Source organism: Procambarus clarkii, chromosome 85 (assembly GCF_040958095.1).
Source record: "Procambarus clarkii isolate CNS0578487 chromosome 85, FALCON_Pclarkii_2.0, whole genome shotgun sequence".
NCBI classification, from domain to species: Eukaryota; Metazoa; Arthropoda; class Malacostraca; order Decapoda; family Cambaridae; genus Procambarus; species Procambarus clarkii.
In genome coordinates, this window is record NC_091234.1 from 10,708,280 (window position 1) to 10,729,569 (window position 21,290).

Genomic DNA, 21,290 nt, shown 5'->3' on the forward strand with positions numbered 1-21,290 from the left:
AAAGTTCGGATATATTGTAACCTTCCACTGTTGTCCTTACAGTTGGAAACGAACGCCACAGCCAGTTTCCTCCTGGTTTTGTTTGGAAATAGTACAGGATCTTGACGCCATGATGGAGGCAGGAAGGATGCGTCCCGGCCACGCCCCACAATAAACCCATGGAGCACTAGGATGTCTGAGTCTCTCCGGTGGTGCATCGTGCGGTTGAAGAACCCATCTAGCAACTTATAATTCGTATGGAAGAGGACGTTAGACTGTAAATGTGTCTCTGGCTCAAACATAACCCAGGGCTGAGAAGGGTCGCGTGGACCTAGGTCCACCAGCACCTTCTCTCTACTTGCCACACTCCGTAAGTGTATCAATACCACGTCTGCCGTCGACACCTGACAAGAGGTGGGAAAATCAGTTAAAATTTAATATTTTGGTCATATAAATAGGCAATTGTAACCATTCACATGATAACAAAAGTAAATATATCAAGCGAGTTATTAAGAGACTAGATAAACCTCTTATATGCACAATTCTCCATGTTATGTTTCTTAAAGGCTCAGGAAGAATGTTCCCTGTGATGCTGCTGACTGCTGAACATAGAGCAGCCTTCTTGCTGCTGAATATAGAGCTGCCTGCTGACTGCTGAACATAGAGCAGCCTGCTGACTGCTGAATATAGAGCAACCTGCTGAACTGTCATGATCCCAGGCAGCCGAAAAACGAGTCTCCCCTTTGAGAATTATTCTATCAAGCCTGACCTGACTAGAAGGCCAAGGAAATATAGAGGTGAAGACACAGATGTAAAATAGTTGGTTGGATTTGATAAACAATTTGAGATTATGGGCAGTGATAAGAAATTAGATAAGTGACTGGTTATGAGATGTGGATAATTTGCTGGAGGTGTGAGGCTCGCTTAGAGAGGAGCTTAAGTCACTTGAGTACCAAACATCGCAAGGGGAAGCTGTGCTTCGTTTGGGCTCCCGTTAGAAAGAAACCCCTGTGATATACCTTCAAGAGGAAGGAAGTGTGCAGATGTTCCAGCTGTGGAATCGAGCTGGGAATGTGTGGTCTCAAGTCCTGGATGGCAATGAGAGTTTGTTAAGCCGCCCAGAGACATTATCGTGGGCCGTGGGACCGCCCTGATCAGACTCAGTCAGAGGGGAGAGCGCCCTCGACTAGACAAGCTGTGGTAAGCACGATTAAAGCCAGTTTATAGTGATTACTTGTAGTTGGTCGTGTGCCCAGCGACAGTAGCGAATGTTTATGGATAAGTTAGACATGTTTTGGTAAGGCAGGAAGCCTAAATAAGAGGACGGAGATGAGAGAGGCAGCTGGAGGGACGAGCAGCACGTCCTCTTCCATCGACCGCCTGAAGCCAACTGACTGGCAGCGGAGGACAGAGCATGGACCAGCCCAAACGGGGGAATCAATTCTCACAGTATGTAGAGAGCAGATAGATGTTGGATGCAAACATAATGTGTGCATTATTTCGTCTATGTGTTTATAAGGAAACATTTTTATTGGAGTGTCAATGGGTGGCAGGTTTGTCTTTGGGGAAGAATTTGCTGAGAACTTCGGAGCCAGCACAGAGTGAGTAGTTGATGAGACTTTAAGGTAGTGGAAGAGTAGAACCTCGAGCTGTGAGGAGAAGCAGTGAAGAGGAGTGTCACGTGCTTCTGAAATACCAGTGGCAAAACTCCAGTTCTGTTTGAGGAAACTTCATGGTGTAGCAGCCAGGAGAGCTGTGGAGGACTCTAGTAGAAGTGGTGAAGCACCATAGTTGATCAAGGAAGACTTCATGGTGTAGCAGCCTGGAAGAGCTGCGGAGGATCCTGGTAGATGAGCCCGGAAGAACCTGAAGATGTCAGGGTAGTGAGCTTCCAGATGTGGAAGGGAAGTTCTGGTTGATTACTGGTAGGGAGTTGGTAGAGTGTTTGGTTGTCATTAGCGTGCAAGACGCAGTGAAAGGTGAGCGATTGTTTGCAATTTTTGTGCCGAGGAGTACTTATACTGAAGCATAGAGTTACAGTCGTAGACTGGATTACCTACAGAGACATACATATGTGTTCTAGGACTGATAGGGTGATCGAATGACCATTGTTGTATATCAAGGAACATTTATACTAACATTTATGTTATGGCAGTCATACGCTGGTCTTCCTTGTACATATATATATATATATATATATATTATATATATATATATATAATATATATATATATATATATATATATATATATATTATATATATATTATTAAATATGACCGAAAAAGTAAGATTAATAATTCTAACACGAATTTTCTCAATCTTTCGTACATTACGCTTCACTGTTGGAGGTAAATAAAAAATCACTTCTCCAAAATTCATTTTTATTTCTAGTCTGACGCGACACGGGCGCGTTTCGTAAAACTTATTACATTTTCAAAGACTTCACAAATACACAACTGATTAGAACTTGCGTTTCTCTGATTTTATATCTACATTTGAGTGAGGTGGGAAGGGTGATGTGGCATTAACACAAGACAGAACACTAGAGGATATTAATAGGGTATTAAAAGTATCAACACAAGACAGAACAGAAACAATGGGTATTGAATAGAAGTGTTTGTAGAAAGCCTATTGGTCCATATTTCTTGATGCTTCTATATTGAAGCGGAGTCTTGAGGTGGGTAGAATATAGTTGTGCAATAATTGGCTGTTGATTGCTGGTGTTGACTTCTTGATGTGTAGTGCCTCGCAAACGTCAAGCCGCCTGCTATCGCTGTATCTATCGATGATTTCTGTGTTGTTTACTAGGATTTCTCTGGCGATGGTTTGGTTATGGGAAGAGATTATATGTTCCTTAATGGAGCCCTGTTGCTTATGCATCGTTAAACGCCTAGAAAGAGATGTTGTTGTCTTGCCTATATACTGGTTTTTTTGGAGCTTACAGTCCCCAAGTGGGCATTTGAAGGCATAGACGACGTTAGTCTCTTTTAAAGCGTTCTGTTTTGTGTCTGGAGAGTTTCTCATGAGTAGGCTGGCCGTTTTTCTGGTTTTATAGTAAATCGTCAGTTGTATCCTCTGATTTTTGTCTGTAGGGATAACGTTTCTATTAACAATATCTTTCAGGACCCTTTCCTCCGTTTTATGAGCTGTGGAAAAGAAGTTCCTGTAAAATAGTCTAATAGGGGGTATAGGTGTTGTGTTAGTTGTCTCTTCGGAGGTTGCATGGCTTTTCACTTTCCTTCTTATGATGTCTTCGATGAAACCATTGGAGAAGCCGTTATTGACTAGGACCTGCCTTACCCTACAGAGTTCTTCGTCGACTTGCTTCCATTCTGAGCTGTGGCTGAGAGCACGGTCGACGTATGCGTTAACAACACTCCTCTTGTACCTGTCAGGGCAGTCGCTGTTGGCATTTAGGCACATTCCTATGTTTGTTTCCTTTGTGTAGACTGCAGTGTGGAAACCTCCGCCCTTTTCCATGACTGTTACATCTAGAAAAGGCAGCTTCCCATCCTTTTCCGTCTCGTAAGTGAAACGCAGCACGGAACTCTGCTCAAATGCCTCCTTCAGCTCCTGCAAATGTCTGACATCAGGTACCTGTGTAAAAATGTCGTCAACATACCTGCCGTATATGGCCGGTTTCAAGTTCATGTCGACTAAGACTTTTTGCTCGATGGTACCCATGTAGAAGTTTGCAAACAGGACACCAAGGGGAGAACCCATGGCGACCCCATCTACTTGCTTATACATGTGCCCATCCGGGCTCAAGAAGGGTGCCTCTTTAGTACAAGCTTGGAGTAGTTTCCTCAGAATACTTTCTGGCATGTCAAGAGGAGTACAGGCTGGATCACGATACACTCTGTCGGCTATCATTCCGATTGTCTCGTCCACAGGTACGTTGGTAAACAGCGATTCTACGTCCAACGAGGCTCTTATCCCTGTGGCCCGTGCGCCCCGCAGTAAGTCCACAAATTCCTTTGGAGACTTCAGGCTGAAGGCGCAAGGAACATAAGGAGTCAGCAGGCCGTTGAGTCGCTTCGCCAGTCTGTACGTGGGTGTGGGTATCTGGCTAATGATTGGCCGAAGTGGGTTTCCAGGCTTGTGCGTCTTGACATTTCCATACTCATATCCAGGTTTATATTCCCCAATGATCTTTGGCAGGTGGAGTCCGGATTTCTTGGCGTTCACAGTTTCGATCAGTTTGTTGACCTTTGCTTTTAATTCGGCTGTAGTGTCCTTCGTTACCCTTTGGAACTTAGTTTGGTCAGAGAGTATGATGTTCATTTTCGCCAGATATTCGTCTTTTTTAAGAATGACATATATTGGCGACTTGTCACCTCTCCTGACAACTATCTCCTTGTTCTCACGAAGGCTTTTAGCTGCCGCTTTAAGCCAATATATGTCATTCTTAAAAAAGACGAATATCTGGCGAAAATGAACATCATACTCTCTGACCAAACTAAGTTCCAAAGGGTAACGAAGGACACTACAGCCGAATTAAAAGCAAAGGTCAACAAACTGATCGAAACTGTGAACGCCAAGAAATCCGGACTCCACCTGCCAAAGATCATTGGGGAATATAAACCTGGATATGCGTATGGAAATGTCAAGACGCACATGCCTGGAAACCCACTTCGGCCAATCATTAGCCAGATACCCACACCCACGTACAGACTGGCGAAGCGACTCAACGGCCTGCTGACTCCTTATGTTCCTTGCGCCTTCAGCCTGAAGTCTCCAAAGGAATTTGTGGACTTACTGCGGGGCGCACGGGCCACAGGGATAAGAGCCTCGTTGGACGTAGAATCGCTGTTTACCAACGTACCTGTGGACGAGACAATCGGAATGATAGCCGACGGAGTGTATCGTGATCCAGCCTGTACTCCTCTTGACATGCCAGAAAGTATTCTGAGGAAACTACTCCAAGCTTGTACTAAAGAGGCACCCTTCTTGAGCCCGGATGGGCACATGTATAAGCAAGTAGATGGGGTCGCCATGGGTTCTCCCCTAGGTGTCCTGTTTGCAAACTTCTACATGGGTACCATCGAGCAAAAAGTCTTAGTCGACATGAACTTGAAACCGGCCATATACTGCAGGTATGTTGACGACATTTTTACACAGGTACCTGATGTCAGACATCTGCAGGAGCTGAAGGAGGCATTTGAGCAGAGTTCCGTGCTGCGTTTCACTTACGAGACGGAAAAGGATGGGAAGCTGCCTTTTCTAGATGTAACAGTCATGGAAAAGGGCGGAAGTTTCCACACTGCAGTCTACACAAAGGAAACAAACATAGGAATGTGCCTAAATGCCAACAGCGACTGCCCTGACAGGTACAAGAGGAGTGTTGTTAACGCATACGTCGACCGTGCTCTCAGCCACAGCTCAGAATGGAAGCAAGTCGACGAAGAACTCTGTAGGGTAAGGCAGGTCCTAGTCAATAACGGCTTCTCCAATGGTTTCATCGAAGACATCATAAGAAGGAAAGTGAAAAGCCATGCAACCTCCGAAGAGACAACTAACACAACACCTATACCCCCTATTAGACTATTTTACAGGAACTTCTTTTCCACAGCTCATAAAACGGAGGAAAGGGTCCTGAAAGATATTGTTAATAGAAACGTTATCCCTACAGATAAAAATCAGAGGATACAACTGACGATTTACTATAAAACCAGAAAAACGGCCAGCCTACTCATGAGAAACTCTCCAGACACAAAACAGAACGCTTTAAAAGAGACTAACGTCGTCTATGCCTTCAAATGCCCACTTGGGGACTGTAAGCTCCAAAAAACCCAGTATATAGGCAAGACAACAACATCTCTTTCTAGGCGTTTAACGATGCATAAGCAACAGGGCTCCATTAAGGAACATATAATCTCTTCCCATAACCAAACCATCGCCAGAGAAATCCTAGTAAACAACACAGAAATCATCGATAGATACAGCGATAGCAGGCGGCTTGACGTTTGCGAGGCACTACACATCAAGAAGTCAACACCAGCAATCAACAGCCAATTATTGCACAACTATATTCTACCCACCTCAAGAATCCGCTCCAATATAGAAGCATCAAGAAATATGGACCAATAGGCTTTCTACAAACACTTCTCTTCAATACCCATTGTTTCTGTTCTGTCTTGTGTTGATACTTTTTAATACCCTATTAATATCCCCTAGTGTTCTGTCTTGTGTTAATGCCACATCACCCTTCCCACCTCACTCAAATGTAGATATAAAATCAGAGAAACGCAAGTTCTAATCAGTTGTGTATTTGTGAAGTCTTTGAAAATGTAATAAGTTTTACGAAACGCGCCCGTGTCGCGTCAGACTAGAAATAAAAATGAATTTTGGAGAAGTGATTTTTGATTTACCTCCAACAGTGAAGCGTAATGTACGAAAGATTGAGAAAATTCGTGTTAGAATTATTAATCTTACTTTTTCGGTCATATTTAATAATATATGTCTACAGGAAAGACTGCTACCAAAATATATATATATATATATATATATATATATATTCTCTTGCTGATAGTTCAACATTGTGTTATAAGACTTGTCTTACTTGAGAAGGTTGGTAGTATTAGGTGGTGAATCAGGAGATAGGATACCACTTGATAAGCAGATGATAGACTTCTGATGGTGTTGGAGTGCAACCTGATTGAAATAGTATAGAGTGTAGGGTTCATTATTATTATTATTATATGTGTGTTTGTATTGTGTATGTGCTTTGTCCAGTAAATATATTCAAATTTGCTGGTGTTTGTCCTGTCGTAGTGAGGCTTCCCAGGAAGTAGTAAAGAAGGAGAGAGAGAGAGAGAGAAAGAACCACTGTACCTTACCTCACTAAATTTAGTAATGACCTTACTGGGCAGTGGGGTGGTACCTTACCTCATTAAGGTTAGTGGTGACCTTACAGGGCAGGGGAAGGTACCTTACCTCACTAAGGTTAGAGGTGACCTTACAAGGCAAGGGGGGGTACCTTACCTCACTAAGGGTAGTGGCGACCTTACAGGACAGGACAAGGGGGGGTGGTACCTTACCTCAAAAAGGTTAGTGGTAAATTTGCAGGGCAGGTGGGTGGTACCTTACCTCAATAATGTTAGTGGTGACCATACAGGGCAGGGGTGGTGGTACCTTACCTCACTAAGGTTAGTGGTGACCTTACAGGGTAAGGGTGGTACCTTACCTCACTAAGGTTAGTGGGGACCTTACAGGGCAGGGGAGTGTCGTACCTTACCTCACTAAATTAAAAGTGACCTTAAAGGGCAGGGGGTGGTACCTTACCTCACTAAGGTTAGTGGTGAACTTACAGGGCAAGGGGGTGGTTCCTTATCTCACTAAGGTTAGTGGTGGCCTTGCGGGGCAGGAGAGGGTGGTACCTCACCTCACTACGGTTAGTGGTGACCTTACAGGGCAGGGTGGTGGTACCTTACCTCACTAAAGTTAGTGGTGACCTTACAAAGCAGTGGGGTGGTACCTTACCTCACTAAGGTTTGTGGTGACCTTACAGGGCAGGGGGGTGGTACCTTACATCAATAAAGTTAGTGGTGACCTTACAGGGCCGGGGGGTAGTACCGTACCTCATTAAGGTTAGTGGTGACCTTACAGGGCAGGAGGGTGGTACATTACCTCAGTAAAGTCAGTAATGACCTTACAGGGCAGGGGAGTGGTACTTACCTCACTAAGGTTAGTGGTGACCTTACAAGGCAGGGGGGTGGTACCTTACCTCACTAAGGTTAGTTGTGACCTTAGAGGGCAGGGGGGGTGGTCCCTTACCTCACTAAGGTTAGTGGTGACCTTGCAGGGCAGGGGGGTGGTACCATACCTCACTAAGGTTAGTGGTGACCTTACAGGGTAGGGGTGGTGGTACCATACCTCACTAAGGTTAGTGGTGACCTTACAGGGCAGGGGAGTGGTACCTTACCTCACTTAGGTTAGTGGTGACCTTACAGGGCAGGGGTGGGACCTTACCTCACTAAGGTTAGTGGAGACCTTACAGGGCCGGGGGGTGGTATCTTACCTCACTAAGGTTAGTGGTGACCTTACAGGGCAGGGGGTGGTACCTTACCTCACTAAGATTAGTGGTGACCTTACAGGGCAGGGAGGGGGTGGTACCTTACGTCGTTAAGGTTAGTGGTGACCATACAGAGTAGGGGGATGGTACCTTACCTCACTAAGGTTAGTGGAGACCTTACAGGGCGGGGGAGGGGTGTTACCTCACTAAGGTTAGTGGTGACCTTACAGGGCAGGGGGTAGTACCTTACCTCCCTAATAATAGTAATGACCTTACAGGGCAGGGGGTAGTACCTTAGCTCAGTAAGGTTAGTGGTGACCTTACAGGGCTGGGAAGAGGTGGTATCTAACCTCACTAAGCTTAGTGGTGACTTTCCCGGGCAGGGGGGTGGTACATTACCTCACTAATGTTAGTGGTGACCTTGCGGGGCAGGGGGGTGGTACCTTACCTCACTAAGATTAATGGTGATCTTCGAGGGCAGGGGAGGGGTGGTATCTTGCCTCACTAAGGTTAGTGGTGACCTTACAGGTCAGGGGTTGTGGAACTTTACCACACTAAAGTTAGTGGTGACCTTACAGGGCAGGGAGGGTGGTACTTTTCCTCACTAAGGTCAGTAATGACCTTACAGGGCAGGGGGGTGGTACCTTACCTCACTAAGGTAAGTGGTGACCTTACAGAGCAGGGGGTGGTACCTAAGGTCACTAAGGTAAGTGGTGATCTTACATGGCAGGGAGGGTGGTACCTTACCTCACTAAGGTCAGTAATGACCTTTCAGGGCAGGGGGGTGGTACCTTACCTCACTAAGGTTAGTGGTGACCTTACAGAGCAGTGGGTGGTACCTAAGGTCACTAAGGTTAGTGGTGATCTTACATGGCAGGGGGGTGGTACCATACCTCATTAAGGTTAATGGTGACCTTACAAGGTAGGGGTGGTACCTTACCACACTAAGGTCAGTTGTGAGCTTACATTGCAGTGGTGTGGTACTTTTCCTCATTAAGGTCAGTGGTGACCTTACAGGGCAGGGGGGTGGTGCCTTACCTCACTAAGGTTAGTGGAGACCTTACAGGGCAGGGGGGGGGGTGGTTCTTTACCTCACTAAAGTTAGTGGTGATCATACAGGGCAGGGGAGGGGTAGTATCTTACCTCACTAAGGTTAGTGGTGACCTTACAGGGCAGGTGGGTGGTACCCTACCTCACTAAAGTTAGTGGTGACCTTACAGGGCTGGTGGGTGGTACCTTTCCTCACGAAAATTAGTGGTGACCTTACGGGGTAGGGTGTTGGTACCTTACCTCACTAAGGTCAGTAGTGACCTTACAGGACAAAGGGGTGGTAGCTTACCTCACTAAGGTCTGTAATGACATACAGGGCACGGGGGGGGTGGGTGTACTTACCTCACTAAGGTTAGTGGTGACCTTACCGGCAGGGGGGAGGGTGGTACCTTACCTCTCTAAGGTCATAGTGACCTTACAGGGGCAGGTGGGTGGTACCTTACCTCACTAAGGTCAGTAGTGACCTTACAGAGCAGGGGGTGGTACCTTACCTCACTAAAGTCAGTAGTGACCTTACACGGTAAGGGGGATGATAAAGTATCTCACTAAGGGCAGTAGTGACCTTACAGGGCAGGGTATGGTACCTTACCTCACTAAGGACAGTAGTGACCTTACATGGTAGGGGGGGTATCTAACCTCATTAAGGTTAGTGGTGACCTTACAGGGGAGGGGGGGTGGTACCTTACCTCACTAAGGTAGTGGTGACCTTACAGGGTAGGGGGATGGTACCTTACCTCACTAAAGTTAGTGGAGACCTTTCATGGCAGGGGTTTGGTACCTTACTTCACTAAGGTTAGTAGTGACCTTACTGGGAGGGGGTGGGGTGGTACCTTACCTCCCCAAAGTTAATGATGACCTTACAGGGCAGGGCTAATACCTTACCTCAGTAAGAATAGTGGTGACCTTACAGGGCAGGGAAGGGCTGGTATCTTACCGCACTAAGGTTAGTAGTGACCTTACAGAGCAGGGGGCGGTGGTACCTTACCTCACTAAGATTAGTGGTGACCTTACAGAGCATGGGGCGTTGGTACCTTACCTCACTAAGGTTAGCGGTGACCTTACAGGGCAGGGGAGTGGTACCTTACCTCACTTAGGTTAGTGGTGACCTTACAGGGCAGGGGGTGGTACCTTACCTCACTAAGGTTAGTGGAGACCTTACAGGTCAGTGGGGTAGTACCTTTCCTCACTAAGGTTAGTGGAGACCTTACAGGGCAGGGGGTGGTACCTTACCTTAGTAAGTTTAGTGGTGACCTTACAGGGCAGCGGGTGGTGGTACCTTGCCTCTCTAAGGTTAGGGGTGGCCTTACAGGGCAGGGGGTGGTACCTTACCTTAGTAAGTTTAGTGGTGACCTTACAGGGCAGCGGGTGGTGGTACCTTGCCTCACTCAGGTTAGTGGTGCCCTTACAGGGCAGAAGGGAGGTACCTTACCTCACTAAGGTTAGTGGAGACCTTACAGGCAGGGGAGGGTGGTACCTTACTTCACTAAGGTTAGTGGTGACCTTACAGGGCAGGGTGGTGATACCTTACCTCACTAAAGTTAGTGGTGACCTTACAGGGCAGGGTGTTGCCTTACTTCATTAAGATTATTGGTGACCTTATAGGGCAGGGAGGTGGTATCTTAGCTTACTAAGGTTAGTGGTGACCTTACAGGGCATGGAGGGTGGTACCTTACCTCACTAAGGTCAGTAATGACCTTACAGGGCAGGGGGGTTGTACATTACCTCATTAAGGTCAGCGGTGACCTCACAAGGCAGGGTGGTGGTACCTTACCTCACTAAGGTTAGTGGAGACCTTATAGGTCAGGGGGGGGGGTTGGTACTTTACCTCACTAAAGTTAGTGGTGACCTTACAGGGTAGGAGAGGGGTGGTATCTTACCTCACTAAGGTTAGTGGTGACCTTACAAGGCAGGGGGGGGGGGTGGTACCTTACCTCACTAAAGTTAGTGGTGACCTTACAGGGCAGGGGGGGTGGGTGGTACCTTACCTCACTAAATTTAGTGGTGGCCTTACAGGGCATGGGAGGGGTGGTCCCTTATCTCACTAAGGTTAGTGGTGACCTTACAGGGCAGGGGTGGTGGTACCATACCTCACTAAGATTAGTGGTGACCTTACAGGGTAGGGTGGTGGTACCTTACCTCACTAAGGTCAGTAGTGACCTTACAGGACACGGAGGTGGTACCTTACCTAAGGTCAGTGGTGACCTTACAGGGCAAGGGGGTTGTACCTTACCTCACTAAGGTTAGTGTTGACCTTACTGGGCAAGGGGTTGGTACCTTACTTCACTAAGTTCAGTAGTGATCTTACACAGTAAGGGGGTGATAACGTAACTCAATAAGGTCAGTAGTGACCTTACAGGGCCACTGGGGGTGGTACCTTACCTCACTAAGGTCAGTAGTGACCTTAAAGGGCAGGGGGGGTACCTTACCTCACTAAGGTTAGTGGAGACCTTTCAGGGCAGGGGTTTGGTACCTTACCTCACTAAGGTTAGTAGTGACCTTACTGGGCGGGGGTGGGGTGGTACCTTACCTCCCTAAAGTTAGTGATGACCTTACAGGGCAGGGCTAATACCTTACCTCAGTAAGAATAGTGGTGACCTTACAGGGCAGGGAAGGGCTGGTATCTTACCTCACTAAGGTTAGGGTGACCTTACAGGGCAGGGGGCGGTGGTACCTTACCTCAATAAGATTAGCGGTGACCTTACAGGGCAGGTGAGGGGTGGTATCTTACCTCACTAAGGTTAGTGGTGACCTTACAGGGCATGGGTGGTGGTACTTACCTCACTAAAGTTAGTGGTGACCTTACAGGGCAGGGAGGGTGTTACCTTACCTCACTAAGTTTATTGGTGACCTTACAGGGCAGGGAGGGTGGTACCTTACCTTATTAAGGTCAGTAATGACTTTACAGGGCAAAGGGGTGGTACCTTACCTCACTAAGGTTAGTGGAGGACCTTACAGGGTAGGGGGTGGTACCTTACCTCTCTGAGGTTAGTGGTGACCTTACAGTGCAGGGAAGGGGGTACCTTGCCTCACTAAAGTTAGTGGTGACCTTACAGGGCAGGGGGGAGTGGTACCTTTCCTCACTAAGGTTAGTGGAGACCTTACAAGGCAGGGGGGTGGTACCTTACCTTACTAAGGTTAGTGGAGACCTTGCATGGCAGTGGAGTGTGGTGCCTTACCTCACTAAGGTTAGTGGTGACCTTACAGGGCAGGGTGGTGGTACCTTATCTCACTAAAGTTAGTCGTGACCTTACAGGGCAGGGGGGGTGGCATCTTACCTCATTAAGATTATTGGTGACCTTACAGGGCAGGGAGGTGGTACCTTACCTCACTAAGGTTAGTGGTGACCTTACAAGGCAGGGAGGGTGGTACCTTACCTCACTAAGGTTAGTAATGACCTTACAGGGCAGGGGGGGGGGGTGGTACCTTACCTCACTAAGATTAGTGGTGACCTTGCAGAGCAGGGGGGTGGTACTTAAGCTCACTAAGGTTAGTGGTGACCGTACAGGGCAGGGGGGTGGTACCCTACCTCACTAAGGTCAGTAGTGACCTTGCAGGGCAGGGGACACAGGTTCTGCTCCACGTCCAACATGTGGTACCTAAGCCACCCGCTATTGACGAACTGTCGCTCAATGTAAACAAAAGCCTTGGGAGTGGTGCCAGATCTGAACCTGAAAAATGGAGAGAACTAATGTCGCACACATTTACACATTGGAGGAATTTGACCTTACCGTTGATGAGGTCAAAAGGAATCTGTTGGAGCTGAATGTGACAAAGGTCCTGATAGAATCTCACTGTGGATACCAAAAGGTGTTGAAGCACTAAGTGTTCCACTCTCTACGGTGTATAACAGCTCACTGGAAATAGGAGACCTATCGGAATGCTGGAAGACAGCTAATCCAATTTACAAAAAGAGAGACAGGCAAGAATCACTGAACTGCAGGCCAGTTTCCCTGACTTGCATACCATTGCATTGCGATGGAGAAGATCGTGAGGAAAAGGCTCATAAAAAATCTGGAGGGAAATATCTTTGTAACACATCACCAGCATGGTTTCAGAGATGGAAAATCGTGCCTCACAGGTTTATTAGAATTCTTTGACCAAGCAACAAAAATTAGGCAAGAAAGAGAAGGGTGGGCGGACTGCATTTTCTTCTGTCTAGACTGGACTGTCAGAAAGCCTTTGACACATTACCTCTTAAAAGGCTGTTACAAAAGTTGGAGCAACAGGCAGGAGTGAAAGGTAAGGTGCTCCAGTGGATAAGGGAGTATCTAAGCAATAGGAAACAACGAATAACTGTGAGGGGGAAGGTAGACATCAGAGTGGCGAGATGTCACCAGCGAAGTCCAGCAGGGCTCTGTACTAGGACCCATCCGGTTTCTAATATATGCAAACGATCTTCCAGAGGGTATAGTCTCATTTCTCTCAATGCTTGCTGATGATGTAAAAATTATGAGAAGAATCAAGATAGATGAAGAGAGACAGAGATTACAGGACGAACTGGACAAACTGAAGAAATGGTCTAGATAATAGCTTCTAAAGTTCAATTCCTGAAAGTGTAAAGTAATGAAATTAGGCGAAGGGAGCAGAAGGCTGAACACAAGGTACCATCTGGGAGGTTAAATTCTGCAAGAGTCAAATAGAGAGAAATATCTGGGGGTTGATATCACACCGAACCTGTCCCCAGAGGTTCACAACAAAAGGATGTAATCAGTGGCATATGCTTGATTGGCCAACTGCCTTTAGAAACTTGTCTAAGAAATCGTTCAAGATCTTGCATACCACCTATGTCAGACCAATCCTGAAATATGCAGCTCCTGCCTGGAGTCTATACCTAGTTAAACGCAAGACAAGGTTAGAGAAGATTCAGAGGTATGCCACCAGAACAGTCCCTGAACTGAGAGGTATGAGCTACGAGGAAAGGCTAAGGGAGCTGAACCTCACGTCCCTGGAAAACAGAAGAATAGAGGAGACATAATAGTCACCTACAAAATTCTCATGGGAAATGATAGGGTGGACAAAGACAAACTCTCTAGAAAGGATGGAATACAAACAATGGGACACAGGTGGAAACTTAGTATCCAAATGAGCCACAATGACATTAGAAAGAATTTTTTCAGTGTCAGAGTAGTTAGGAAATGGAAGGCATTAAGCAGTGATGTGGTGGAGGGAGACTCCATACACAGTTTTAAATGTAGATTTGATAGAGCCTAGTAGGCTCAAGAATCTGTACACTAGTTGATTGGCGGGAACAAAGAGTCAGAGCTCAACCCCCGCAAGCACAACTAGGTGAGTACACACACACATACACACACACACACACACACACATGATCCTGTGGTCCCGGGTTCATTCCCGGGCGTCAGCGAGAAACGATGGGCAGAGTTTCTTTCACCCTATGCCCTTGTTACCTAGCAGTAAATAAGTACCTGGGAGTTAGTCAGCTGTCACGGGCTGCTTCCTTGTGTGTGTGTGTGTGTGTGTGTGTGTGGGTCTGTGTGTGGTGATTAAAAAAAATTGTAGTAGTTGAAACAGTTGATTAACAGTTGAGAGGCGGGCCGAAAGAGAAGAGCTCAACCCCCCGCAAGAACAACTAGGTGAATACACACGCACACACATACACATACACACACACACACACACACACACACACATACTTGAGAGGCACGCAGTAGTAAGCGGAAAGGCCCTTGCATGGGTGAGGAACTACCTAACAGAAGGAGCCAGAGGGTAATGGTAAGGGGGGAGAAGTCGGACTGGCGAGCAGTAACGAGTGGAGTACCTCAAGGATCGGTGCTGGGCCCAATCCTCTTTCTAATTTACGTAAATAATATGTTTACAGGAGTGGAATCATACATGTCAATGTTTGCGGATGACGCAAAATTAATGAGAAGAGTTGTGACAGATGAAGATTGTAGGATCCTCCAAGAGGACTTAAACAGGTTGCAGAGATGGTCAGGGAAATGGCTACTGGAGTTCAACACCAGTAAATGTAAAGTTATGGAAATGGGATCAGATGATAGACGACCAAAAGGACAGTACACAATGAAGGGAACCTGCCTACCTGTAACGATTCGAGAAAGATACCTGGGAGTGGATGTGACACCTAATCTAACTCCTGAGGCACATATAAATAGGATAACGACAGCAGCATACTGCTGCTGTCGTTATCCTATTTATATGTGCGAAAATTAGAACTTCATTCAGAAACCTAAGTGAGGAGGCTTTTAGGGCGCTTTACACTGCCTACGTGAAACCAGTCTTTGAGTATGCCGTGCCATCATGGAGCCCCCACCTGAAGAAACACATAAGGAAACTAGAGAAGGTTCAGAGGTTTGCGACGAGGCTTGTCCCAGATTTACGAGGGATGGGATATGAAGAACGTCTGAGGGAACTGAACCTTACGACACTAGAGAAAAGAAGGGAGAGAGGAGATATGATAGGAACATATAAAATACTCAGGGGAATTGACAAAGTGGAAATAGATGAAATGTTCACACGTAATAATAACAGAACGAGGGGACATGGGTGGAAATTGGAAACTCAGAAGAGTCACAGAGATGTTAGGAAGTTTTCCTTTAGCGTGAGAGTAGTGGAAAAATGGAATGCACTTGGGGAACAGGTTGTGGAAGCAAACTCTATTCATAATTTTAAAATTAGGTATGATAGGGAAATGGGACAGGAGTCATTGCTGTAAACAACCGATGGCTGGAAAGGCGGGATCCAAGAGCCAATGCTCGATCCTGCAAGCACAAATAGATGAGTACAAATAGGTGAGTACACACACTCACACCCTCATACACACACACAGCAGCAAGATGCCCTAGTCAGCTGCTGGAAAGAAAGATCAGTGGTAGCTGTGCGTAATAAGGAGCAGGATGGCTCCAACAGGAAAGAATGGGATGATAAGGACAGAGCAACGGTAAATAAAATACTGAATGGGCTAGAGATCGAGAGGCAAAACATAGCATTGATTTCAGGTTAGGCTGGTACAACAAGGACAAAGACTTTGTGTTTAAGATTGTGTTTGTAAACGAGACAACAAAGGAGAAGATTTTAACATGGAAGAGCCAACTGCAATATGTGGGAGAATTCAAAAAAGTATTCCTCCAGAGCAGGGGTCACCAAACTTTTCAATGTAAGGGCCACATTATATATTTCCCATATTTATGCGGGCCGGAGGAATAAAAAATGAAAAAAAACAAAAATCAAATCAGTGCCAGTAATTTAATTTCCTCAAATATTAAAGTATAAACATGGAAAAATTAAAACATATCTTTTTGGAAAAAATCAGGGTAAACTAAATAGATTCCTGCCTTTAGTTTTATGCAACCAAATTAGTGTGACGAATGATACTGTCGTTTTGACTTCAAAATTTCATTAAAATCAGGTTCCAGATTAGATGAGCCAATTGTAAGAACTGATTTCAAGTGATCATCAGACAAATTTGCTCGATAGTTAGATTTCACATACTTCATTTTGGAAAAAGTTTGTTCACACAAGTATGTTGAACCAAAAATGGACACAAAACTACAAGCAAACTTTATCAAATTTGGAAACTGATCTGGCTGCAGGCATTTATAAAACTCAACCAGATTTCCTTCTCTATACTTATCTTTCAGTCTGTCATCTGCCTGGAGATCAATAATTTCCATTTGAAATTGAGTTGGAAGATTTTCAGCATTGCAGTCAAATGGATTATGAAAGAGCCTGATTTCATTTGCTTTGACATCAAGGTCAGCAAATCGCTTCTGAAACTGTTTTTTCAAATCTGAAATTATTTCATTTGCAAATGAAAAAGGAAATTCAACTTTACTTTCTGCATGAAATTTTTCACATGGAAAATGAGCAAAATTCTTTACCTTCACCTGGCCTTCAAGTAGCGCAAGTTTTGCTCTGAATGCCTTGACATGAACAAAGTAGTCACTGATCAAATTTGTTTTGCCTTGCAATTTCAGATTCAAGTTATTCATATGACCTGTCATATCCAATTTCCAATTGGATATGATTTCCAAATCCAATTTCCAAATCCATTCACATTCTGATAATAATGGCTGAGGGTTATTTTTCTCTGTGAAAAATAAATCAATTTCTAATCTGAGCTCAAAGAAATGCAGCAAAACCTTTCCACAACTAAGCCATCTAACTGCTGTATAATAAGGCAAGTTAACAAACTCCGCATCAATTTCTTTCAAGAAATCACGGAACTGGCGATGGTTGAGTGCATGAGTTCTAATGAAATTAACCACAGAAACAACAGGTTTCATGACACAAGACATATCAACATATTTTAGGCACAATGCTTGTTGATGGATAAGGCAATGCAGAAAAATGGGTTTTGATAATCCTCCAACCTCACAAGCTGTTGTAATTTGCCCAACCAAACCCTTCTTTGTCCCAGACATATTCTTTCCTCCATCAATTGTCACACACTGCACTTGTTTCCAATCCAGGATATATTCTGGCATAGTTTTACTTACTTCATTGAAAATGTCCTCTCCAGTTGTTGTGGTGTGCATGCTGTGAACTGATGCTAATTCTTGGCTCACATTAAATTCACTATCAACACCACGAATGAATACTAAGAGCTGAGAAGTATCACACACATCAGTTGATTCATCCAACGCAAGAGAATACCAACAAAATCTTTTTGTTTTTTCCTTTATTTGCCGAATTATGTCGCCTCCTAAATCTTCAATTCTACGAGCAACAGTATTTGACCCAAGACTTATCATTTTGAAGAGGTTTACTTTTTCTGGACATACCTCTCCTGCTGCTTCCACTATACACTCTTTTATGATACTACCATCAGTGAAAGGTTTTCCTTTTTTAGCCAACACATAGGCAACTTTGTAACTGGCTCTAGTTGAAGTTTCATTTTCAGATTTTTTTCTTACTGAAAACAGCTTGTTGAGAATGCAGACTGTGCTGAAATGATTCAAACTTTTTAGTGCGTTCTGCTCCTGTGATGTGAGAATAACTTGAGCCATGTTTAGATTCATAGTGCCGACGAATATTGTATTCCTTCAGAACAGCAACACTGTCTCTACATATTATGCATAAAGCTTTATCATTTGCTATCACAAAAAAGTACTTTATCTTCCATTCGTCATTGAACCGACGGCACTCACTGTCCACTTTTCTTTTCTTTATCTTTTCCATATCTGAAAACATAAGGGTAAAATAAATGAAATAAATTCTACAGGAAAAAAACAGCGTGTATGTGGTGTTAAAAAGCATAGCATATTATTATAAAGTGGTAAATATTATGGCAACAGCTTTCGTTGATAAACTTAATGGTTACCATTTTAACTATTTTAAACATGCAATATTTTTGGCTACAATAGTATTATTGCTATTTTGTATAACTAAGATAAAGGCATTGTCAAAGTACAGAGAAAAGAATATTGTACAGTGTTTGTGCTCCCTGAAACGGAAGCAGCGAAGCCCCACTCGCCCTCCATCCCCACAATATACAGTTATACACAACAGATTGGTTGTAATGCACAACACATACCTACCAGTATTAGTATCTGTGCGTCACACTATCGAGAGAGAGGAAAACTGACTCGGGTTGAGCGCCACCAGTCAGCAGCCCCAGCTTTGAATAATTCTGCGATGCCATTCGTACGATAATTATTTTTTCAAGACCACCACGCAGGGATTTGTTTGGAGGGCCGGATGAAATTATGTGGCGGGCCGGATGTGGCTCGCGGGCCATAGTTTGGAGACCCCTGCTCCAGAGGAACATGACGAGGGAAGAGAGGGCCATGGTGGTAGAAGCAAGGAAGAAGCACAATGCAAGAGGAGAAAACCAGGAAATCACAACCCCCAACACAACATCCTCAGAGGTGAGGGGAACCCAAAACCAACAACCCAGTAACACCAGAGGGGAGGGCAACTCCACAGCCTTCATCTGCATAGAATCCACCCATACCCCCAATCAAATGCTCAGCCAACTCCCCCTCCACCTCACCCCATTCCCACCCTGCCACCCCTCCCCTACTCCCACCATGTCCTGCCTCCCGCCTTTCCCAGTCCACCCTCCCTCTTCATCCCTTACCCTCTCTGTACCCCCTTCACTTGACCCCCCTACCCCTCACTCCAGTATCCTCTGTGACCCTATTATCCACCACACAAATCCTCACACCCATGAAACAGCTCCCTCCATCAGCTGAATGCGCACCAAGAAAGGGAATGAGATGGGACAGAAGAAAGTGAGCTTCAAAGCAATTCACACTAACATAGATGGGATTACAAATAAAACAAGTGAACTCAGAGAATGGGCATTAAAAGAAAACCCAGACATAATAGCACTCACAGGAACAAAGATAACGAAAGCCATAACAAATGCAGTGTTTCCACCGGACTACTATGTAGTGAGGAAAGAAAGAGAAGGGAGAGGAGGAGGTGGTGTAGCTTTGCTGATAAGAAAAGGTTGGAGTTTTGAAGAGATGGTTAATCTGAGCTGTGAAGGTTTCAGTGACTATTATCAGGCATCATAGCAACTGGAGGACAGAAAATTATAATAGTAGTCATATATAACCCCCCACCAAACGACAGAAGACCCAGACAGGAATATGATAGAAACAACTTGGTCGCCATCAACATAATAGAGAGAGCAGCTTCTGTGGCAAGCAGGAAGGGATACATACTACAAATCATGAGAGACTTCAACCACGGGATGATAGATTGGGAGAACAGAGATCCACATGGAAGACCAGACACATGGAGAGCTAAGCTGCTGGACGTAACAACAAGAAACTTTCTAAGTCAACACGTCAAGGGACCGACAAGAATGAGAGGAGTGGATGAGCCAGCTTTGCTTGATATGATATTTATCCTAAATGAGTCGGATATAAGGGAAGTTAAGTTGGAAGCCCCCTTGGGAATGAGTGATCACTGTGTATTGAGCTTTGAGTACCTGGTTGAGCTAGGAATTATCTCCCCCGAGAAAGAACTGGGAAACAAAGGGCTGGCGTACCGAAAGGGAAACTATGAGGAGATGAATAAATTCCCAAGGGATATACCATGGGACACAGAACTTATAACTAAGTCTGTACAAGACATGATGGACTATATCACCCAAAAGTGTCAGGAGGCGGTAAACAAGTTTATGCCGGCTCGAATGGAAAAAAACGAGAGCAAAAGAAGAATTCGTTGTTTAATAGGGAATGTATGAAAGCAAAGGAGCTGAACAAAAGAGCGTGGAGGAACTTCCATAATAACCGAACACCAGAAAGTAGAAATACCAGAGAACCAGGAATGAGTGTGTTAGTGTGAGAAGAGCAGCTGAGAAAAGGTATGAAAATGATATAGCTAATAAAGCCAAGACCGAGCCAAAGCTGCTGCACAGTCACATCAGGAGGAAAACAACAGTGAACAGGCGATGAAACTTAGAATGGGTGAGGACAGGTACACAAAGAATGACAAAGAGGTGTGTGAAGAACTCCACAAGAGATTCCAGGAGGTCTTTATAATAGAACAAGGAGAGGTCACGGCGCTAGGAGACGTGGCAGCAAACAGGCGACCTTGGAAGGGTTCGAAATTACAAGAGACGAGGTCTAGAGGCACCTATTAGAGCTGGACGTGAGAAAGGCTGTTGGGCTGGACGGAATCTCACCATGGGTATTGAAAGAGTGTGCAGGAGCACTTTGTTTGCCACTCTCCATAGTGCATAGTAGGTCACTGGAAACGGGAGACCCACCAGAAATATGGAAGACGGCTAATGTAGTCCCAATATACAAAAAGGGCGACAGACAAAAGGCACTGAACTAGAGTCCTTAACTTGTATATCATGCAAGGTGATGGAGAAGATTGTGAGAAAAAACCTAGTAACAAAATCTGGAGAGAAGGGACTTCGTGACAACCCATCAACATGGGTTCAGGGAGGGTAAATCTTGCCTTACAGGCTTAATAGAATTCTACGATCACGTGACAAAGATTAAGCAAGAAAGAGAAGGATGGGCGGACTGCATTTTTCTGGACTGTCGGAAAGCCTTTGACATATTACCCCATAAAAGGCTGATGCATAAGCTGGAGAAACAGGCAGGAGTAACTGGTAGGGCGCTCCAGTGGATAAGGGAGTACCTAAGTAATAGGAAGCAGAGAGTTACAGTGAGGGGTGAGACCTCAGATTGGCGTGAAGTCACCAGTGGAGTCCCGCAGGGCTCTGTACTCGGACCTATCCTGTTTCTGATATACGTAAATGATCTCCTGGAGGGCATAGACTCATTCCTCTCAATGTTT

The 21,290-nt window shown here is 45.2% G+C and overlaps 1 protein-coding gene across 3 annotated transcripts in view; it reads right to left on the reverse strand.

Moving 5' to 3' along the window:
- LOC123765340 (3-galactosyl-N-acetylglucosaminide 4-alpha-L-fucosyltransferase FUT3-like) overlaps positions 1–21,290 on the reverse strand; it is a 307,205-nt gene that overhangs the window by 79,992 nt on the left and 205,923 nt on the right. For all 3 annotated transcript variants that reach the window (XM_069316731.1, XM_069316730.1, XM_069316732.1), the window contains exons 5-6: positions 12,571–12,712; positions 1–383 (exon numbers count right to left, since the gene is read on the reverse strand). The exon at positions 1–383 is cut by the window's left edge and continues 334 nt beyond it. In XM_069316731.1, the coding sequence (XP_069172832.1) occupies positions 1–383; positions 12,571–12,712 (525 nt within the window). The remainder of the gene's footprint in view (positions 384–12,570; positions 12,713–21,290) is intronic.